The following is an 18203-nucleotide window of genomic DNA, read 5'->3' on the forward strand; positions in this document are numbered from 1 at the left end:
ACTTCATTCCATCCGCTTATGATGCACTCATCCACCAAGCCCAATCCACTGTATAAACTCACTGCTGTATAAACATGTCATTATCATTTGTACATCATTGGCTTCTACGCCTGTCCTTTGTCTACTCTCTGGCTTCATCAGCCTTCTGCCTAGCCAGTTATGTTAATTATGTTGTTTTCTTTGTCACATTGTCACATCCAGTATATATACACTTCCCCCCTCTTCATGTCCCATTATGCTTGACAACGGTACAAGAATCTGTATCGAAACGTCGCACTCACGAATAAAAAGAAGTTGTTATCCATAAAGTTTGTTCTATATTGTACTTCCCAACTTCTAAAATGCCACTCAAAGAAATCTAAAAATGTAGATATAAACTCTGTAAAGACTGGAACTTAAACTGGACGTAAAGTAACTTTAAGTTACTAGGTATTATATTTGATGTGGACCTTGACAAAATGGTGAAATTGAATTACGATAATAAGTTTTAAAGGACAGAGAATGAAATGAAATTATGGCCAATAAGAACACTTACCCCAATCGGTGGAAATGTTATTTTGAAATCACTATTACACTCAAAATTAAACCATCTATTTTCCTTAATTCCATCACCCCCAGATGAGATAATAAATACATTTCAACAAGCCTGCTTCAAATTTGCATGGAAAGACAAGCCTGATACAATAAAAAGAGATGTATTTGCTATGTCACCTGGATATTGAGGAATTTGTGTCCCACTCATTAAGAATATCATTTATGCACATGTAATATCATGGATAAAGAGATTATGTTCCAGTAGCTGCAAATGGAAAGCATTAGTTGAATATTGTATACCTAACTACAGGAGACTTTGGTTAGCTGATCCTGAATATATGGAAAAGAGATGTAATCTCTGCATGGGGAACATATTTACAAAAGCAATATAAGACATTAAACTCAAACGACATGTTAAACCAATGTATTTGGTTTAATTCTATGTTTAAAGAACCACTAAACTTTGTTTGTTTTTTGTTACTCTTTTAACCATTACATATGAAAAATTTGTGGTTAGTCTTAAGCGGAACACCAAATTTATTCTTTAAAAACTTGTGGTTAATTAATACCGAGCGATTAAAAGTGGCCAAAAAGTCGCCTGCTTCCCTCTCGCCCGCCATCGAAACCACAGACAGGTTACGTAACTCTGTCGCCAGAGCACTGCAGTGACGTCATATGAGGAACGATTTTCAGTTAGTTGTATAGAAAATGTGTAGCACGCTCATCATTTTGATGATTTCTCGACATCAACGACGACATGCCGAATCGTTGCTTTATCGTCAATTGCTCCTAGGGGTCGGGCGATGGTGTCCCCATGCACAGATTTCCACAGGACCCCCGCATTTCGTGCTAAATGGGTTATGTTTGTGAGTGCGAAGCGAGCGTTGTGGAAGCCTGAAACGATATCTTACTTGTGTTCAGATCGCTTCACGGAAGTTAAAGAATCAAAACTACTTACTAGTTGTAGTAAAATATGCATATGATTGATGACCATAACGATTTTCTATGACACAGCTTGTAACATAACGATTTCTTCCTTAGGAAGTGAGGTTATTTCGAAGTAACAATAATAGTAGTATTATATTGACACCCGCCTCGCTGCCACGAGGAGACATTGTTATGTTATACGCTATGTCATGCAAAATCCTATTGGCCATCAATAAAATACATATTTTACTACCAGTAGAAAGTAGTTTTGATTGTGTAACTCGGTGAAAACAAACCTAAACCATATCAAGAAGAAGAAACGTTCAAGGCGTAAGTTATTTTTAAAACGAAAACGACCTGAAAAAACGATCTTATTTGTAAGACAACAACTATCCCATGTGAATTATGCAAGTTGCTATTTACTATTGGTGTCGTTTATTTGATCGAATAAAGATTTATGAGCTGTATATTTCAATGATATCATCCAAGTCATTATTTGATTTTTTCAATGGAGATATTATCAGTTCGTTGTGTTCACACGGAATAACAGATACAATATGCAAACAGACTATTTTTTTTACTTTTTCACATGAGTTAGCGAAAACACGGAAATCTGCTGACAAAGAGCAAGTTAGTGAGCTTGACTGTTTGAAAGGTTCTCCGTTGCCCCCATCTAATCCTTCAACACAACATCCTCTGTTGATGGCCACTGACAATAACTCATTTCTGCAATACAAAAAATGGGATGTATCCAGCGGAGAAGGGGAGTCAGACCTTGAAGATGCCTTCCAACTTCCAGAGCCTGAACATAATGAGAAAGAACCCCAAGTGACTAAGGTGAAACCTGAGGTGCAAGTCACGACTTGGTTTGATGAAAGCAAAGACGTGTATAATAGTTCTAAAATGTCAAAACGTCTTTCCTGTGGAATGGAGACAAACGTGGACGTTACAACATTTGAAGCTGGGAAGACACAACATACAAGAAATCCTTTCTATCAGAAGATGAAATCAGCAGATGAATTGAAGCGACTAATGACCAAGATGCCTGAACGGTACAAGCGATGTAGGCTTGAACTAGAGTCACCTCACAAGGCTGTGTGTAAGGTATTGACCGGATCTGAAACCTACCGTGAGATAGAGATTCATGGGAGATCTAAGTGTGGACAAACCTTCAACAATGATGAGGTGTGCGTAGAGGTATTGGCAAACCCAGTTTCTGACCAACGGACATACAGGAATACACAAAAAAAAGATTCCAAAGTTTATGGACAGGTCATTGGTGTCCTGAAGAGTAACTTCAGGGATCAGAGTCACCCTGTCATGGCCTGTACTTGTGATCATGATGAAGGATTCTTGATGCGCCCCCTTTGTCGAACAGTACTAAAGATGCATGCCCTAAATGGAGTAACTAAGAAACATCACCCTTCACTGTCAAAGCATAGAATTGATATGTATGAAATCAATGAGAAGGGACATATTCATTTTAAGACATATTTTGATGTGAAGCCAGAGATGAAAGAAAAATATGTTTTCCTTGTCATCTATCTAACGTGGGGCATACATCACGTGTATCCTCTGGGTGCAGTGGTAGACGTCTTGGACTGCGGTACTGACTTTCATGGAGGTCTCAAAATATTGGAAATGCAATACAAGGTTCCAACAATATATCCCCAAGACACAGTTGCTCATATTGGTAATATTCTGGAGAAGAGAGAAACGGTTACTGCTGATGGCAGAGTCGACCGCACAGGGCTTGAAGTTTTCACAATAGATCCTGCACATTCAAAAGATTTAGATGATGCTTTGAGTATCTCTGCAACAGATGATCACTATCTGATTGGAGTCCATATTGCTGATGTTGCGGCAGTGGTGAAGAAAGGGGACCCAGTTGACAGAGAGGCACAGGAAAGAGCAACAAGCTTCTACCCATGTGAGTCTAGAACTCACAACATGCTACCTGAACCATTGAGTGAGGGCTTGTGTAGTCTGCTACCACATGAAGAAAAACTTGCATTGTCAATTTTCTTTCACATGGAAAAATCAGGAAAACTTGTGAAAGAACCAACAGTCATGAAAACAATTATTAAATCATCCTGCAAGTTGTCATACGAAGATGCCCAGAAAATTATTGAAAATGGGAAGTGGATCATGTTTCACAAAGTCTTAAAGACAATATCAAACTGCTACATGAAATTGCTCAGACTTTGAGAAAGGACAGACTGAATGATTCCAGGTTTGCAGTTCCATTTGAAGATCCAAGATTTATTGAGACTGAAATCATAGAGCAGAATATGGAGGCTCATGCTCTGGTAGAAGAGTTTATGATCAAAGCCAATACATCCGTTGCTCACTGGCTGAGAAAGAAGTTCCCACATTCAATCCCCATCAGATGTCAGTCTCAACCATCAACTGAGGATGTCCAGAAATTTGTCCAAAGTGAAGAGAAGTTCCTGGACCTTGTGGTGAACCTTCAGGGACGAGAAATCTTACCTGGGAGGAGGGTCGCATCCAAGAACTGGGTAGCCAAGGGCAACACTGTGAGAAAAGAGCCTTTGCCAATCCAGAGGAACATCTGGCTTCAGATTCTTGATGGAGTTCACAATGAAACATTAGACAAAACGGTAAGGAATATGTGCAAAGATGAGGTCCATCCTTTTCAAGCCATTGCTCTTCAACACTGGCATTGCATCATGGAATCTGCAGAATACAAATGTTCAATGCTGTCTGAAAAAGAGCTGAGCCACTTCTCTCTGAATACCAAAATGTACACACATTTCACATCCCCTATCCGGAGATATGTGGACCTGGTTGTACACAGGCTGGTACATGCAGCTCTGGAGGGTACATCCTGTCCCTACTCACCCTCAGAAATAACTGACTTGTGTGTCCATATCAACGATGCCACCTCCAGACAGAAACACTTTAGCAATGGATGCCAAGCTTTGAGGAGAGCTGCAAAGATGTCAGAGAGGCCAATGGTGTTCAATGCTGTGGTGGAAAAGGTCACAGATAGTGGAGCACAACTCTGTATTCCATCCTTGAAGCATATCTCAAGCAGAAGCAAGGAATTACCCTTCAACTTGATGGACTTCAGTAAGAAGCCAGAGGAGATACAAGATCCTTGGTCTACAAAGGCAATCATCACTGGAAAATGGAAGAAAAGGCTGTATGACTGTACTGGATGCCCAAGCCAGCTGACATATTCTAAGATGCTAGAAAAGCAGCAAGGGTCCAAACAGAAACGACCCAAACCAGTTGTGTCTGTTGTTGATCCTAATCAGCATGTGTACTTTGTGGACACACAGACGTGGGCAAAGATGTTGAATGCATTGTTCAACCAGGACCTTAAAGCATTGAAGAAAATAGTCAACAGTCAACCCCAAGATGGACAACAATTGCCTTCCGGAGCACCAGTGAGAGACATGGTCACCTCAGAGTATGGAGATGGTTCCATCAAGTTTCAACAGTGCAAGTTCACACTGTGCTTTACACCTGGACGTGTCATCAAAGTGCAGATGGTTGCTAATCCAGAGAAAGGTTTGCTCACTCCACAAGTGAGATTGTTTCATGTTTGCAAGAATCTCAGTCTGTGTCTCAGTCACATAGAAGACCCAGTCGGAGTGTTGAGCAAGTATGCCACTGAGTCAACAAACAGAACCTTTGAATCAGTTGTTGAATATCAGCGGACATGGCTGCCCCTTCTAGAGATGAATGCTGCCATGACTGCTGCTACCAGTGAAGAAAATGTTATCATAAACAATGTCGCTATCGACTTCACACTGGAAGTTTCACGCTTCAAGGAAACTTTATGCGTGAGAGATGTATAGAGTTTGGAGGAAAATCTATAGACAAACTGAAAGAAGGAGATAGTACTGATGAGGACTCTGGAATGAGAAAAGTAGTACCTATTGAGTATCTGTGTATAAGATGTCCGATTCCTCAAATTACATATGCACCTATTGAAATGGGTGCAGAGGTGACAGAATCTACAAAGAAGACAAAATCATCAAAAAAACACAAGAAAAGAATGTCGAAAACAGCAGATAATTGTGACATCGCCAGTTCCGATACAGACTCATATACATGGGTTGGGCATGCCCAGATACTCAAAGTAAGAAGAAGAGGGAAAGAAGACAGATTCAGATCGTGTGGATATCACATTCAGCCTGAATTCAAACAGTGGTCATGTTCCAGAGTGCCTACTAAGTAAGGCTTCAGGCACGGTAGAGATTATCATGAAGTCAGAGGTTGACAGGTGAATACGTTATTTTCTAATGCTGCTTATGAAAGTAAGAGATGAAGAACAAACATACCTTCTTGTTTCATGTAACGTCTTCCTGATTCTCTAAAGGAGTCGAGCAAACATATGTGAAAAATATTAACGAAAGACCTCTTTATGCTTTTTGTTTTCATTCTATCTTCATGTGTGTATATTTAAGCATACTTGGTGAATATAAATTAATTTAAATTTGAAATTAGGACAAGGGTGTCGACGTTATAAGGAATCTTTTTTCCAGGCGTACAATGACAATGCTTCAGGAATTGGGCAACGAGGACTATGATTTGGCAGAGGCTATTGCGCTGGGTGGATCGTTGCCAAAACTAGGTAATCTTTAATATTTAAAAGTAAATATTCTCGTCCATGGGCGAGATTTTTTAATATCGCTCTAAATTAGCCGAATTAAGTCAAAATGAATTGAATTTTGTGTCATGAAAGATACATTCATTCATTTACAACCACCAAAACATGAATTCTGAGCGAAACTAAACATTCTCGCCCATTGGCTGACCCATGGGCCGGCTCAGGGCGAGCGAGTTTAAATTTGAGTTTTCGAAAAAAAATAATTCAAGTTTTCATCTTTATTATATATTCAAGACAGCTGCATGTTTCATTTTGTCAATTCCTTTCTCAGACTTGCGAGTCCAGAGTCAAATTGTGCCGTGTTAAATGCGCCTACTACGTGTCTTAAGTATTTAAGTCGGCCCATGATTATTTCTCCTTCAAGCCAATGTCCTGAAAAGAATTTTACCCGAAAGACTTCAATTTAACTGTAGATAAATGAAATTTGAAACACGCCGATATTAAGGTAGTGAACAAAGTTCAAAGTGGTACAACACTACAATGTTGATTATATAATCATTCAGAACCTTTCCTTCACACAGATATTTTTCTTTCAGAGAACGAGCGGTTAAAAGCCGGCTGTGAAATTGAAAAGGAAATCCCTCCCGGATTTCTTCCTCCCAACAATCATAAGCAAAAGGATGCCATTTCTCAAGCCCTCACTTCCAGTTTCTCACTTATACAAGGACCACCAGGTAGTGATGTATAACATTGTTCAATGTGAAATATAAGCAAAGTTATCATAAGTGTGATTTCAGAAAACTTTATATGTCCACCGCTAATTTACTTTATTTTATAACGACATTTAATGTACCACATTGCGCGCGCGTGTGTGTGTTGCGTGTATGCGTGCATGCGCACAGCATGTGTCTGTAACATGGACACCGCACTCCAGATACAGTATACTGACATGCGCTGGGCATGATAACACAAAGAACCATGTTTATCGTGTTTTGGTATGATGCTGATAGCACTGAATCATTGCCTTTGTTCCGAGCAGACGCTCACAGGGGTTTGTTAACGGAAATGAACACAGCTACATATCCTACAAACGAAACTAGCAAACCCCAAAAGACAAAAGTAAGATATGTTCATGCATTCAATGATGTAGCATACGAGGCATCTGCAAATCAATGCGTTCACGATCACCATAATCTTCATCCTTTAAGGGACTGGCAAAACATACACAGGCATAAAGCTGATATACCTGTTTGAGAGGATTAACAAGAATATGCACCAGGAAGGAAAAGACATGAAGAAGAAACAGGTGCTCTTCTGTGGACCTTCCAACAAGGCTGTGGATCTGGTTGGACGTATGTATTTTGTTACATCTCATGATGACCCGAATATGAAGGACATGACATTGATTTCGTAGATAATATGAGATTTTGTTAGAGTGAATCAAAACATAGAAAAATGTAATTTTCTGTTGCTTTGTTGAGAGTTATTAATAGCTTCACAAGCAAACTTCTAGCATGCCTTTTCTTTTGTAATATCATGCAATAATAATTGCTGCTTTGTCCAAGATACTCTGGGGCTCTCCAGATGTTGTTAAGACTATGGAGTGGCTCACATTCGTTGTTTGAAATGTACTTCCATTTCATTTTTAGTCAGTGACAACGGTATATGATTAATGATGTAAGAAAACAATCTAATTTTGTAATCGTTGATTGTTTTAGGTTTACTTATTAAACGACTAGCGCACATCTGCCCTCAAATCATCCGAGTATATGGACAGAACATCGTGTCTCAAGATTACCCTGTGCCAAAACGTAACTTTTTGTCAAGGAAAAGTCTCCATGGATTAAATTCAGACAAAAGGTTGCGTAACATATCTCTTCATCACAGGATTAGACAGCAAGACAAACCCTATGCAAACGAAATCAAGAAGTTTGACTCGTTTTTCCTAAACAATTACAATGATGTCACATCTGACCACATAAAACGTTACAGCGAACTCATTTTCAAAGCGTCTTGTGAAGAGCTCGAGAAATGCGATGTTATCTTGAGCACATGCGCAGTTGGAGGCAACATGAAGATTATTACATCTGCCAATGTTTTCCAAGTAATAATTGACGAGTCTGCGATGAGCACCGAACCACAGACCATGGTGCCCATTATTGCAACAAAGGCCAAGCAGGTTGTTTTGATTGGAGACCACAAGCAACTGCGTCCTATTGTACAGTGCAAAGCGGCTGCTGATCTGGGCCTGAACCGATCGCTGTTTGAACGGTATGCTTCTCAAGCTGTATTCCTGGACACCCAGTACCGTATGGTAAGTAATAATTATTGGGTTAAAATGTGTAAGGGAGAGTGTATAGACAAAATTACACTTTTAAAATGTTACATCAAATTATTGTAGCAAGTCTACACGTCATTTGCATATTTCTGCTTTAGCTTGTTTTCAGAATATTTTCTATGTTCTAACATATCTAACAATCTGACTTTCAAAATATGACATTTTTAAGAAAGAAAGTTATTTTACTTATATAACATCCCTTCATTTAACTGTTACAGCACCCAAAGATCTGCCAGATCCCATCCGACATATTCTACGAAGAGGGATTAAGGACAGGCAGTTCTCAGATGTGGCGGATTGATACACCTCTGAGACTGTGGCCGGTATTTGATGTTCCATATCTGCTGTGGCACGTTGAGGGTACAGAGCATGTTTTGAGCGTGTCCGCAGAAGAGGGAAACGAACAGTCAAGATCCAACTCAGCTGAAGTTGACATCGTGGTGAGTAGCGATAAAAGTATCATAACGTATTTGGCTTTGTCAGTATGTTTCGGCTAACATCGGCGGTGTGCAAGTACAGTACGTTGGTAAAGCTGCATGTTTTTCTGTGAGATCGTGTCTTGACTACAAAACACAAAAAGAACAGTTTCCTTCTACGTTTTAATAATGGACACGGCTCATCTATTTTGGTTGGTTGGTTTGTTGTTTAACGACGCACCGAAATATTCCAGCTATATAGCAGCGGTATGTATATAATCGAGTCTAGACCAGATAATCTAGTGATCAACAAAATGAGTATCGATCTACACAATTTAGATATTACGATAACATTGTCAACCAAGTCAGCGAGCCTGATCCCCCGATCCCGTTAGTCGCTTTTTTCAACATATGTTGTTGAAGACTTTTTTATGATAGTTGTTACAAGTATGGAGCTTGAGAGAGAATCAGGCAATATGGCGTGTATATGATGAGACAAAAAAAGTTTATCAGTACAGGTCTTGTTATCAAAGCGGGGGACAACAGCTGGATCCGGCAGTTCCTGGATACACTGATCACCCGTGAAATTCCCACGTATTGCCACCAAGTCAAGTTTACAGTCATGAGAGACACATCCATAGTTGCTTAAATGTTTTGCTGCAAATGCTATATTAAGCTGCCTCCAATTTCTCAAGCGTCCAGTAGTTACATGAGGAAGGAATAGGCATTCACCAGACCAATGTATTCTTCGCCAAGTCCTCAGATTTCAGCGTTGCCATGGTAAACACCAAACCAACGGTATTTGTCAGTGAGGATCGCTCCGTAGAGGACGTTTGATTATCCTTCTTGAGTTATACCTAGCTTTCCTTAGGCGATGCTGGATTGTTCTCATGGAGGCCTGGCGAAATGGAACCAGTGGTGCTTCAGAATAGTTCTTGTGGCGAATGGTTGTCTTCGAGTTGTCAATAGTGCCGTGTATTCGCGACGTCAACCTGGTTCGCCCGTAACTTGAGCGATCCTTCACCTCATTGGTTTCCCTGTATTTTCTGAACAAACGACTGACAAATGTATACTCGTAGGTTTGCTCATGAACATGCTCCACAGGGTGTGTTTGGAAGACACTTCACACCATGTACACTTGCATAAATTTCTAAATAAACATTAATGCGATAGGTATTATCACACACAAGCTGAACATGAACATTGTTCTGTTAGAGCGGATATGTATGTATGTATGTATGTATGTATGTATGTATGTATGTATGTATGTATGTATGTATGTATGTATGTATGTATGTATGTATGTATGTATGTATGTATGTATGTATGTATGTATGTATGCAGGTAGGTAGGTACGCGTGTGTGTCTGTCTGTAGGTAAGTAGGTGGTAGATGTGTGTGTGTGTGTGTGCGTGCCCGCGTGCGTATGCGTGGAGTAAAATATCATCATTTCAGTATTGAATGTGAGACATTTCAAGATATCATCTTCATTTGTTCACTTCAGGAGGAAGTATTCAGTTGGCTTACAGGAAAGGAGAAGATCGACCCTACTGCCATCAATGTCATGTCTCAGTACAACGCGCAGTGTTCAAGGATCAGGGAGAAACTGACACTTTACCATTCAGTTTTCAATGTGAACACAGTTGTTGCAAGTCAAGGTTTGTGTTTTCTTCAGAAATAGAAAATCTAGGATTTATTCAAGTTCTCGACTATTGGCTATGTGACCAGTTTCGTTGTCGTCTCACGACCGATTTTCATCTGTCTCCAATAGGCGTATTTTCACTCACATTGAAAAGTGGAAATATGGTCCAATTCATGCTTGCACCAACAAAGGGTTTACAATGGTGGGGGTTATTACCCTTATCCTCACATCATATAATACATTGTCAAAGGTTATGATTTTGATTTTTTTACCAAAACTCAAAATCCTTTTAGTATGGTTCTAATAATGTTGGTTTCGAATCCATAATTCACGATGATTATTATCCCTGGTTCGTGAGCACCCCTCCCCATGTTTGGGTGTTGCCTTGGCAACCTTTGTTCTTTTTTGCTGTGTTTGGATTTGGGACCAATATACTCGAATGTAACTATTTGTTTCGATGTATTCAACAAACTGGAGATGTTGCACATATCATTTGTGGCCAAACCAGATCTTTCGATCCCGATAAGCGCATCCTTGGAGGGTCATTATCAACATTACCTTTATTATAAAAGGTACGTATTTACGCTGTGTAATGAAGATTTTGTGTTGCAGGAGGTGAATGGGACTATGTGATATTCAGCACAGTAAGGTCACTTCCTCCGTACAAGATAGAAAGACGCCCTACTCTTGGTTGGTGCAGGCAGAATCTAGGCTTCATAACTGACGCTAACCAGGTGAACGTGGCACTCACACGAGCCAGGAAAGGGCTGATCATCATAGGTGAGTAAACAGGTATCTCTATATATACAGAGGAATAGGTTGAGGTTGAGTTGGGCTTTACGTCACATCGGCATTATTTCAGCCATATAACGACGAGAACAAATCTGCATTCATGAACATGAGTTTTAGTTTCCAAACACATACATTCATCACAGTCTTATTTAAAAGCAGAAGATGCCATAGCACCAAAAGCACTCAATTCGTTATTCACATTACAAAGTTACAATTTATGACATACGTCAGCTTCCCTCAGGTAGTTAACAATGAGATGCCCGCTGACACGGGAAAACAGATCTTTCAGTTTTCTCGCATCATAATGTGCATCCCTTGCAGTCGAAAAGTCCATACGGTCAAGCAGAATAGATTGATTTGTGTATCTTGCATCTTTGCGTATAACCTTCAGTAAGTTCTTTAATTATTAATCGCAAACGTAGCACGTTCTTTAAAGTAAACGATGGTTATAACACATTCATAGCACATGGCAATCGCTAATTCTAGTTCGTCATAACCGTAGTGCGTTATAAGCAGTTCGACTAAAATATGGTGTAAGTGTCAGGGACCACAAAACAGTTCGTTATTCCGTCAGTCTGTTATAAGCACTTTGTTCGTTGTAGTGTTTATAAGCACTTTGTTCGTTGTACTGTATATCATTTTAATAGTTCATAATAAATAATATAACCAAACACATTTACTTTTACTTGTATTAGCGTGATTGCACAGTTCGATGTTTGTTACAGGAAACGTGAATCTGTTGCGGACTGATGATGTCTTTAAACAAGTGATAGCAAGATATGAGGCTCAGGGATGTGTTGTTGAAGGCCAGCGCTGCCCACCCGCGAGGCGTCAACGTCTCTTCTGATAACAAGACATGAGGCTCAGGGACAACGCTGCCCGCTTGTTCCTTCTTGAAGGAAACCTTAACTGAGAAGCCTAACAACCGTGTGTAGGCAATCCTGACGAGGATGAACTTTATGTGATAAACATCAGTTCAGATCTATTACATTACAATAATTAGTATTGTCATAGTTTACTGTTAACTAACTTATGTCCATCTGTATTCACTTGTATTGTTAGTTATGGAGAAAGGAGAAATCTTAAAATGAACTTGATTTTTCGTAACTGTGTCTTCTAACTGCTGTCAGAATAGGATATGAACATCAGAATATGTTTTGGTTGTTGACTGGTTCTGACCAAATATCTCAGCCAATCAGCATGACGATAGACCTGTTGTTGACGGGTTGAGACCAAATATCTCAGCCATCAACATTATATTGACATCTGGCGTCATTTCAGATTTGTTTAGCTTGGATTTTTATGCGCTCTTTTATATGATCTTTATGTGAATGTATGTATTTCTATTTAATAAAATAAAGTGTTTAACGCTATTTGTTATTGTATTCTATTGTATTGTACTTTCACATCGGCCACTATCATTTGACATTCCGCGCTGCCACAGTGTGTTGACAAAACATTGTATGTACAAGTTTACTTCCTTTCCTCAGCTTCCGTGAGGAAACAGGGTTAGACTATATCAACTTGTAATATGGAACAGCTGGTCAGGTCTGATTACTGATAGCGCGTTGTGGTACAAAACCAGTCACATATATCAGTCACAAATATGTATAGTTCCCCATCTTTCAACTGAAGTGAAAAACGTTAAAACATTTATACTTAAAATAATTCTCTCCACGAATGCATTTAACAATGCATTACCAATGAAAGGAAATTACAGTTTCATGGATGGATGGAATAACTGAAGTTAGTATTCAGGCATACTTTAACAAGAAATCTGTACACAGTTGCCCCAGCGAAACAACGCTGTCGATAACAATGAGGATGAAGGAACGTGGTATTGGACAGGACGTATAGGATGGTAGTCATGTCTTGAATCAGCCACTGAACACGGTTGTGTCTTTGGAGCAGAGGAAACAAGAAACATATTATGAAACGAAAAGACTGTTTTGTTCAATAATAATAATGGCATGTATATTGAGCTGTCTCGACGCCATGAAGGTATGCTCAAAGGGCATTAACACTTTATTACAACGGATAACCCAAGCTGCTTGTTAGGCTCTAGAAAGTTATAGTCATATCATTTCTTTCCACCGGGTACCCATTTTCTGCTAGGTGAGCAGAATGAAAAGAAACCTACCCTAAACCCTAAACCCTAAACAGATTATATCCCTATCCCTATCAATCAAATCGATAACATATCATACAGATCTATACAAGAACATCCTTGTGTACCAACTATTTGGTATTCGACAAGGAACAAATGTCGTCACAATGGCCACATAGCCATCTTGGACAACTAGCAGAATAGTAACCTTCGTTTATAAGACGCATTTTAACTTATTTGTTCCTCTGTAAATTCCAAACATTCCATTTAACAACGCAACATATATCAGTAGCGGATTATCCCAGTTACTCAGACATAATTCTTCGATTCATACAAGGACTTTTACCCAGGACCAATATGAGCAATATACAGAGAGAGTCCCTTTAACAAAAGCCCTAGGCTGTTACGTGAGAGTTCCCATCATTAACCGTCACTCCATGACATGTGTTTGTAAGGAGACGTGACATAAGCGGTAAACATATTGATAATGTAATAAGTGTAAGCGATATTTTTAGCTTTCCTGGCACTAGAAGCTTCGCCTATTCCTAGAACGACTACAATGGCTACAAGTTCAATGGGCCGTATGACAAAGCTCTAGTACTTTCTTTCATCAACAGAGCTGTCTTTACAACATTGCCTTTTAATGGAATCAATGTGAGTAAATGTGGGCAGCTTGATACAATATATGGGGGTGTTCTCTTTTTGCCTGCAGGTATTGTATAGGGATTAAAATCAGTGGAGCGTACTAATCCTTAGAACAATGGGCATTAAGGCTATAGTTTGTAGTAGAAATGCAAGTATGCCAGTAAATAAGGAGAACGGTAAAGTTTATCACATTATTGCATATAACACTCGCAAATACAATAAATACACGAATATGAATCATTTGACAAATATGGTGACATTTTGAAATTTTATTGCAAATATCATCCGCAAACACATAGATATGCGTTCAATGCCAGATGTAGTAATCTTTAGTTTAGATGGCACCAGGAAATAATGACTGAGTTCACTAATCATAATGGACTGTGTACAGTGTGGTCAGTGTGTGAACTTGCTGGTGAGTGAACTCCACTTACTTGAACAGACTATAATTGTGCAACCATTGGACTGTTAATCCTAGCCCGCTTATAGCCAATTAAAGTGCAGACGAAAACAGAATACACTAATATATGTAGGTAAGGTGTTTTGCTGTAAAACCACCATGTCTGAAAATTTACAACAAGCATGTTTGGCCAGTCTGTCTTTCCTCTATTCAGACTATAAGACCCCACCGAAAACAATGAATTCAACCTTCTTCATTTAATATCTTCCAAAGAGTTTCCGATTACTTTAATCGAGGTAGAAATTAATACTGAACACGTGTTTACAATGTACAGGTAGGTTACGTGTAGATTTAACAGCTATTTATAACCTGTGTGCGTTTGTCTAAGAGCGAATATGTGAATACACAATTCCATTTAGATATTGATCAAATGTAACATATGATGTATTTAGGATTACACTTTCTCAGTAAAGAACAGATTCTAGTGCTTTTTTCAAGTTGTGTCCCATCCAGGATTCGAACCCACGCTCTCAGAGCCAGACACCTAATTGCCAGCAACAAAGTCAGCGATCTAACCCACTCAGCCAGCGTGTGGGTTCGAATGATTCCGGGTCCTTTAACCCCAAGTCGTTTCACCCGTGTTGTTTCACCCCATTTCAAAACTAGGTGAATTCATCGCACATTAGGGGTTGTTTCACCCCTAATCAAAAATTGTTTCACCCAACTAATTGAGTATACGTGAACAATGGTACTAATGCTTAAATCTGTCAATCCTAATTAGGCAATGTTTGTACAACAATCAGGTAAGTGCTACTGTGTCTTATATCTTATCTAATCTCATCTCATCACGATTAAAAATTAAATGAGCATTTTAATAAGTCAACATTGAGTTAGACGTTACACTCGCATTTCTGCCATGGCGACTGCATGTTTGGAGATGTGCCTCAGCTGCCTCTGTCTGTCTGTTTGTCTGTCTGTCTGTCTGTCTGTCTGTCTGTCTGTCTGTCTGTCTGTCTGTCTGTCTGTCTGTCTGTCTGTCTGTCTGTCTGTCTAGTTAGTATGCATGTTAGTATACAGTGCTTTTCTAGACCCATCCCTTATATACTTTATACCCATTGATAAATAATGTTTAATTTATACCATTCAAATATCCAATGACTAAATTTAAACTGTAAATTATTATTAATCAATAAACTGACTATTTATTTGTCTATAGTGTCAGTATAGGACTTCACCCACAGTCAATATGAAGTGATACAATTATTCAAACAATCTGAAAATGCTGTTTTCACACCATACATAGATGAATAAAACATTGAAATAATTATATAGTTGATAGTAATAATAATTTGCTGGTGTGAAACAACCTCTTAATGGGGTGAAACTACCCGGGTGAAACAGCCTGGGGTGAAACTGTGCTGGGGTGAACGTGTCTGGGGTGAAATAACCCGTTACCGTTCGAATCCTGGAAGAGACTTAACCTAAAAAAGTCGCTAGAATCTGTACTTCACTGACATTACACGAGCGGATAAATATGCAGGCAACTTAGGTCCTTAATGTTACAATACATGTATCTCCTAAACGTTTGCCTCTGTAAGATCTTTCATGGCAAACTGCATTTTCCCTTTGTCTTCGGGGTGTCCTAAGTGAACACATATCTAAGATTATCAGTGGTGTACTTTACAACTTGGCCAACATTGTCACTTAAAGATTGTTACTACCCGTGAAGATCCGGGATAGAATTGGTCTTCATAATTGTCCTAGAAGGCAACTAACGGGATCGGGTGGTCAGGCTCGCTGACTTGGTTGACACATGTCATCGGTTCCCAGTTGCGTAGATGGCTGCTCATGATGTCAGTCACTGGATTGTCTGGCCCAGACTAGATTATTTACAGACCGCCGCCATGTACCTAGAATATTGCTGATTACAGTGTTAAGCCAAAAACAAACTAAAGGGTGTCTAGGTGAATAGCGATGCCACAGAAAGAATACGTTGGACCAGGGCCCCCTTTGCAAATCATTACGAAAGTGACCCGTGAAGATCCGGGTTAGAATTGATCTGATCAGTAACCCATGGTTGTCGTAAGAGGTGACTAACGGGATCAGGAGGTCAGGCTCGCTGACTTGGTTGACACGTGTCATCGTATCCCAATTGCGTAGATCAATGCTCATGATGTTGATCTTTGGATTGTCTGGTCCACATTCGATTATTTACAGACCGCTGCCATATAGCTGGAATATTGCTGATTGCGGCGTAAAACTAAACTCACTCACTCATCACGAAAGTAATCGGAGTGGTTCATATTAACAAGAATCAGACTTTGTTCATTTCAACATGGGCACGTTTGTGACTAATAACAACACTAAATATAGAACTGCTGTGGACTGCACAGTTAGGAGGGTTCCATTCAAAGTCTCAGACCTAAGTCACGATCTGATGGAAATACTGTTTAATTCCAAATTAATCAAACTCACACACCCACCATATAGTTATTGGTGTATTATGGGGAAGATAAAGACATGAAAAACCATGAAGACGTAAAAAACTTTATTTTCCCTTTGTGGAAACTGACAAACATATATTAAAAGTTATGGCACAAACATATACATACTTTTCGCTAAATAATAACATCTCAAAGGTCCCTGTTTGTAAGTCATGAAAGAACAGAAAATTAACATTATATAATTTCCAATAAATGGATTGACAACAAAATAGTCTGATGATGGCACAAATGGTTGCCATGTCCACATTCATATTTAGGTGAAATCTTTGGCGGTTGCTGAAGTAAAGTATATGCTCTGACATTAAGATTTGTTTGAATATAGAAATACTTAGTAAGATAATGAGGAAAGTCTGGGAATAAAATAAAATAAAGATGGTTGCATCTTCAAGTTATTGTCAAAGACTGTAGTGATATATTCATTTCCGTTACCGATTAGTCTCTACGAGGGTGTAAGGGTGAATCGTAATCTCAAACAGCAACTGTCATTATACACTGCCTTGATAATTGGCAAACAGTTTTCACCCAGATATTATGTGGCTCCAACAAACCCACTTGAAAGTAAACAATCAATGTTTAGTTGAATTAAAGCTGTTATCTAAATATAAAAAATATTGACTATGTAATATAAAAGTATGATATATTACATCCGAGGAGAACACATGTATGTAATCAATATTACATCATGTCTTGCATACAACCTATAAAACGGACGGATTGAAATGTTGACAATACTGTAAGTATCAAGTGACGATGACAGGAGATCTATATGATATGTACAATGGAATGTATAACGTGTTAACCTTATCCAGACACCTGATATGCTGCAATGTAGCACTTAGGAGATTTGGATATATGATGTGTACAATGGATTGTATAATGTGATTAACTGTATCCAGACACATTATGAATTGCACTTTAGCACTTCAGAGATTAATCATGTCCAATATCACACAGGCAATATCTAGAATACTTTATTGCTAAGGAAACTTAATTTGAATTTGAACTATAATTTAAATTTTTGGTTAAATATTAAAAAGATTTCATTTCTATGCTGCATTTCTGGGGATATACCTATGTTTGATAATGTATGAAATTCAGACAACTTAACTACTGATCTAAGTACTTGGGGATGGTCCACTGAGTGAGTATCGGTGTAACAGTATTCCAGCAATATCACAGCGGGGGACACCAGAAATGGGCTTCACACATTGTACCCATGTTGGGAATCGAACTCAGGTCTTCGGCGTGACGAGCCAATGCTTTAACACCAGGCTACCCACCGTCTTTAGCAGTCATGGAATGTATGAATGAACAATG

At 39.0% G+C, this 18203-nt stretch overlaps 1 protein-coding gene across 1 annotated transcript; it reads left to right on the forward strand.

Moving 5' to 3' along the window:
- The first annotated feature begins 1760 nt into the window (after positions 1-1760).
- LOC124258190 (helicase with zinc finger domain 2-like) lies at positions 1761-12598 on the forward strand. Its single transcript, XM_046692246.1, is given in 12 exon segments — positions 1761-1791; positions 2060-3603; positions 3606-5273; positions 5577-5716; positions 5979-6067; positions 6640-6777; positions 7252-7395; positions 7762-8357; positions 8600-8821; positions 10301-10454; positions 11051-11218; positions 11956-12598. Coding segments are annotated over 11 exon segments (4881 nt in total). The 5' UTR covers positions 1761-1791; positions 2060-2163; the 3' UTR covers positions 12078-12598.
- The last annotated feature ends 5605 nt before the right edge of the window (positions 12599-18203 follow it).

The sequence above is a fragment of the Haliotis rubra genome, unplaced genomic scaffold (assembly GCF_003918875.1).
Source record: "Haliotis rubra isolate DU_JTF1 unplaced genomic scaffold, ASM391887v1 Scf686, whole genome shotgun sequence".
NCBI lineage: Eukaryota > Metazoa > Mollusca > Gastropoda > Lepetellida > Haliotidae > Haliotis > Haliotis rubra.